This window comes from Poecilia latipinna, unplaced genomic scaffold (genome assembly GCF_001443285.1).
Source record: "Poecilia latipinna isolate Pla-1442-1.1 unplaced genomic scaffold, P_latipinna-1.0 Scaffold650, whole genome shotgun sequence".
Classification (NCBI taxonomy): Eukaryota; Metazoa; Chordata; class Actinopteri; order Cyprinodontiformes; family Poeciliidae; genus Poecilia; species Poecilia latipinna.
Genome location: NW_015113266.1, coordinates 79,925 through 85,457, shown reverse-complemented (window position 1 = coordinate 85,457; position 5,533 = coordinate 79,925). Strand labels below are relative to the sequence as shown.

The 5,533-nt window shown below is 39.4% G+C and overlaps 1 protein-coding gene across 1 annotated transcript in view; it reads right to left on the bottom strand.

Moving 5' to 3' along the window:
* The window catches only part of exoc1l (exocyst complex component 1 like), a 10,037-nt gene extending 7,137 nt beyond the window's left edge, over window positions 1-2,900 (bottom strand). Inside the window, exons 1-3 of the mRNA XM_015043822.1 lie at window positions 2,615-2,900; window positions 2,316-2,494; window positions 1,036-1,327 (exon numbers count right to left, since the gene is read on the bottom strand). Of these exons, the coding sequence (XP_014899308.1) occupies window positions 1,058-1,327; window positions 2,316-2,494; window positions 2,615-2,735 (570 nt within the window). The 5' untranslated portion in view covers window positions 2,736-2,900 and the 3' untranslated portion in view covers window positions 1,036-1,057. The remainder of the gene's footprint in view (window positions 1-1,035; window positions 1,328-2,315; window positions 2,495-2,614) is intronic.
* Window positions 2,901-5,533: the final 2,633 nt, after the last annotated feature.

Here is a 5,533-nt window from a genome sequence, read left to right as displayed (position 1 = left end):
GTCCTTTTACAAGGATTTTTAAAAATTATTTTCTTTATTTTTTGCGTGGTTTCGCTTCTCCGAAACGGACAGATGTTACGTCTGCAGCTCCTCCAGAGCGCCGCTCTCCTGGGTAACGTGAACCCAGAAGGCTCCATTTGTTAAATCCGCTGGATGAGTTACTTCCAGCGGTTTCTTTCTAATTCCGCAGTGGTTGAGCAGCGGACTGCGCATGTTACAGTCTAATTAACTTCTGCGTCGTCATTTATTTCTTCAAGATAAACTGCCGGCTCCTCAAATGGATTAACACAGTGTTGTAATCTCTTTAGTTTTCTCTGGTCTGTAATGGAGACTTGAATTTAACGTGCAATTTCAACCAAAGGTTTGTAATGCGCTTCCTAACCAGACGCTCCAAAGCGTCCGGTCCATAACTCTTCAACACGCTGTCAGCTCCCGGTCAGAAAGACGCATTTAGTTCAGAGTCCATGAGATGATATTCAAAAAGGATTTTATTTAATTAATTGATTTCAGTTGCCTCTGAGACTAAATCTCTGTGTAAAGCCTATAATGCCTGCCCATGTGACTTGTTTTTATTATTTGTTTGCTTACCTTTAAACACTAATTTAAATATTATAATTTTTAAACTGAGCAGTAATTTTACATCCATGGAAACTCAATTGTAATATTTAAAACTTCGATACATGAAATCAGTTATTTAACAATATGAGGTGGTGTTTAATTTATTTTTAACATTGTATTTTCATACATTTTATGATAGGGGTGCCTAAGTCTAGTTTTCCAGAGCTACCATCTGCAACTTTAGTTCCTTCTCTAACACACCTGGATCATTTACTCATTATAAGGCTCTACAGAACTGAGTTGCTGCTAATCAACCTTTTGCCTGGGGTGTGTTTTAGCAGGGATGCATCTAAAAGTTGCAGTCTAGAGGACTTCACCTGGGCACTCCTAATTTGTACCATCAATGTGGCCCGTTGAGGGTGGCCAATATGCTGAAGTGGCCTTCGGTGAAATTGAGTTTGACACCCCTGCTATAGAGAAACACACAGAAGTTGTGTTGTTAGGCGTCCAGTGGCACTGGACACATAGACAAGCAAACCAGATTGCACGCATAGAAGCATATCTGGGACAGGACGACACAGTCCCCTCTGTTGGAGTAGTAGGTGGTGGGCTTGATGTAAGGGAAGTCAAAGTTCTGTAGATTTAGCGGGCTCTGACAGTAGCGGTCGCAGAGGGCAACAAGGGCACGCACCATCGTGTATTTGGCTGAGCAGGTGACGGCCATCACTGTGCGCACCTTATCGAAGTGCAGCAGGAAGCAGGGGTCATCCTGGGGGCAAATAAATAAACATGATAATGTGCAGGTGGCTTAAAGCTACTGCCTTTCTTTTTTTTCTTTTTTTTTCTAAAGTTGTGTCTTTATTTTCCATTGTTCAAAACCCTAAAAGTAGTAGTAGAAGTGGACAATGCACTTTTCAAAAATATATTTGTAAAATTAATTAAATAAAAAAATGTCGAATTTTTCCTTCCAATTCATAACATTACTTAGTGTTACACTCGTGTCTAAACTCATCAAGTTAAAAGAAAATCAATTTCTTTTTCCAATTAAAATGTTAAATGTACAACGTTCTAGTGAAAGGAACAAAGAAATATGATTTCTGAAGTAAATAATTTTGCATGATTTTGGTTATTTTCAATTTTGTTTGTGCAGAACATATCTTATTGCATTTGTGACAGCCCACTCTTTGAAAATGCTGTATTTTGCCAATGTTAATGAATGGGTGTGCCCAAGTCATCGATTATTTGTTGTTCTGCTTATAGGAAACTGAAATTAAAGCTAAAAAAAAAAAAAATGAAAAAAAGAAAAAGATTTTTATGAATAAATGAATATTTTATTCATTTTAATAAGATTTTTTTTATGACAACCTTGCTCCTAAAATTTTGAAGTATCCATCAGCTTCATGTGTCTTTTCTAGTGGACAACAACGGTGCTGACCTTGAATTGTACAAAATTATTCCAAGGGTTGAAAAACAGCTCCTCTTTAGACACTTATTTTCTATTACGTCAAATCAAGTTTCTAGTTAAAACATAAAAAATTGTCAAGCGTTCAAGGAATTTGAATACTTTTGGCAGCTTGTTACACTTTTACAAGTATTACTGATGGCTGCTATGACATCATTAACGCTACGCCACTTTTTTGATTAAGTAAGAAACACACATCGGTGTTTCATAGATAGATATTTTAAAATGCAGTAATATAACACATTTAGCTATAGAAAAGAACTACACTCAGTTGATTAAAAGAAATGTAAATTACCACATCAGGATCTCTTCCATCAACAAGAGTCAGGTCATGCAGGGACCAGATCTCTGTCCTTTTGTAGCTTTCCTGGATGCTGGAACGTTTGGTTTGTAACTTCTTGGATCCAGATTTTTGGGTCGACTTAGAGCTCTGACAATGCACTATGCTTAACTGCACCACTTTTTTTCGTCCAACTGTGAAAACAGAAGTGCACTTACTTTAAATAGGAAAAGGGATGCAGTGCGGCACCGGGATTTTCATCTGCAGTAAAAACAGGGGGGGTGGGGGGGGGGGGAGAAATAAGAGTAGTTTACCTGAGACGCAGAGAAAATGCCTCCCAGGCGTTGGCTCTTCGATTTCAATAAACTCCACAAGTCTGTGCTTTGCAGGTCGAAATAAAACTCTCTGCATCTCTTCCCTCAGAAGAGACGACATGATTCAAATTTGACAAAAATTGGCCCTCAAAACAACCAACACATAGAATATTTCAAGAAAAAAATGGTGAGGGAAAAATGAGGTGCTGATCGTGACTGGGAAAACCCAGAATCTGTCAGAGGTGGGGAGGGAGGTGGGGATGTTTCCTCTGAACTGATGGTAAGAAACATCTGTGGCTGTGGGCTGGTTGTGTGTGAATTCTGCACACGAACAGACCACTGTGTGGTGAAAGAGTTTGAGCTAATACTTGCCTATTAACATGTTTACTAGAGTGGTCTAAGTAGCAAAGAAGGCAATAAAATGCTAATCTCATCATCACTTTGCATTTTTATTGCCCTAGTTGGGATCCATTATGATGCCAGGAAGGATCCTGTTGATGCCTTTCACGCCTACATTTAAATTTGTCAGACAACATCACAAATAAAACAAACAAACAAAAAAAAAAAACACTTTCCCAGAGTTTCAAATAATTTCCCAGACAACACAGAAATTCAGAATGTTTTTTTTTTTATTATTATTGCCTTTCTGTCTCCTCTTCTCACTCATATTCAGACAGTGATATATAATGTGGCACTGTGCCCGCTGTTTGTCTGTGATTAAACGGTTGTTGTGTGGGAAAAGGATGTCCCACAGCACTCTACATGGTTTCCATTACCCTGTAGTAATTCAATCACTGAGAATAGATACAACTGAGGTGAAGCACTTACATGAAGGGTGGTGGGGGCGAGGGCTGCTGAAAAGAATGCTATGTTTCTTTAATGATGGCTCCTTGAGATGTTATGCTGAACATGTCAACAGAGCACTACCTCTGAGCACGCTCTTCAAAGATTTCAGAACCTCTCTCGGAGCAAAGCATCACCCTGATGAACCCGGGCCAAACCGCTGATTTGATTTGTTAGAAGGACAGAGTGTGGCTCCATTGGATTTGTCATATTTGAGAAAACAAAGATGGGTCCTTCCACTGCTAAGTGCTTTACTGTTGCTGTTGTTGTCGATTGGTCTTTGTGGATGCTCACTTGAGAGGCTTTTTGTCTCTGAGATGGAAAGATAAGCGGATGGGCAGGGAGCAGAAAGGAAGCACACGAGTGTTGAAGACCTATGAATAACACATGAGGTTTATTGTGCTTACCTTTTATCACTCACTAATATGAAGAGTTCAAAAAGTGGCTTCTGTAATGTATGCTGCGCGCATGCATGATCATAAAAGCAGCATTCATTTCCAGTGCGTTTCATGTGAGGATGTCCTGTTACATTTGGAGTCATAATAAAGGTAATGGGAATGAATTAGGTCATAGTTTCTTGTTTGGAGTTGGCACAAATGCAGGAGACTCCAGGAAGAAACAGGTGAGTGATTACCAGCTGTTGCTGTGAATGGGGCAGGAATACAGGAGCAACTGAACAAGGGTAAGAGTTAGTTTCATGATCCATTTAGAGTTTCTGTTCTCGCCTGGTTTTTGATTTTTTTTTTTTTTTTAAGCATATACCCAGTTCTTTTTGAGACATTCAATTTTTTTTTTTGTGGTCTCTTTATGTGTACTGGTTTACTTTAGAGTTGGTCATTAGCTTTTAGTTCATGAACTCTTAGTAAGATTTTTTTTTTGTTTTTTTGTCCCATGTAATTCTGTCTGTGTTCATGCCTGTGTTATTTAGTCATTTCCTCTCAGCTTCTCAGTTTAGTTCTTTACCCAGCTGGAATATCTTCCTTTGATTAGTCTCACCTGGTTCTTCGGTCAATCTATCACCTTCCATGCAGTTTAAAGCCAGTCTGTTTCATTTCTGCTTGCCCAGATTGTCCTTTTCCACCCTTGCGGTCTCTCCTGTGCTTTTCTTGTCAGTTCAGTTCCTTTTTTGCCTATTTCTCAAATGTAAGTATATGATTTTAATAAATAATTACCAGCATCATTAGACCCCTGCCTTAAACCAATAAATGAAATCCAAAAAGCATAGAACCAACCCACAAAATCTAAGAATTACTCAATGGCAACCCAATTTGATCATCAATGGTGCTGCTTTAGAAAGAGAGAGAGTAACACCAAGTTCCTGGATGTGTACCTCACTTAGGATCAGTCCTGGAGCAGCAACACCCCACTTCCTCCACAGACTAAGAAGAGCCAAACCACTGATCCCCACTGTGTCCATTTTCTATTCCAGAACCACTGAAAGCATCCCGGCGGTAGGCGGCTGCACCACATCCTGCAGGAAGACATTGCAGCACAGAGAGCATCAGAAAATATTATTGGTACCCTCCATCTCACACACCAGGACACCAACCAAACCCGCCTGGCCCACAAAGCACTCAGCATTAAGGTCTTCTTCCGTCTCCTGTCCTCCGGGAGGAGAATGCGGAGCATCCAGACAAGAACCAGCAAACCCATCAGGCCAGCATTATGCTGAAGTCCTTTATAGCTCTTCCCTGTTTTCCTTCTCTGACTCTTCCCCCAAAAACCTTTTGTCTTATGTGATTTTTAAATCTATTTTGCTTTACCACATATTTCTATTTTTTATGTGTATTACTGTTTGCACCAGGGCTATGGGGGAATCACCATTTCAATTCTGTGTATGCTGTGCATATGGGAGTTTTGAGAAAAAATTGAATTGAATTGAATTTCAGCTTTCTGATATTTTTTCTGTTATAATTTCCTGATCTATGAAGGTTAATGTCTGCCTTATTTAAATGGCCTCTTCTAGTGTCTGTCCTGTTTAGAAAAGTTAAAGAGAAATGGCTTTCCTCATCACGCTTATATCTCTGGGAAACAGAGTCATACATTATTAGCTACAAGATGTTAGGGACTCTTTAC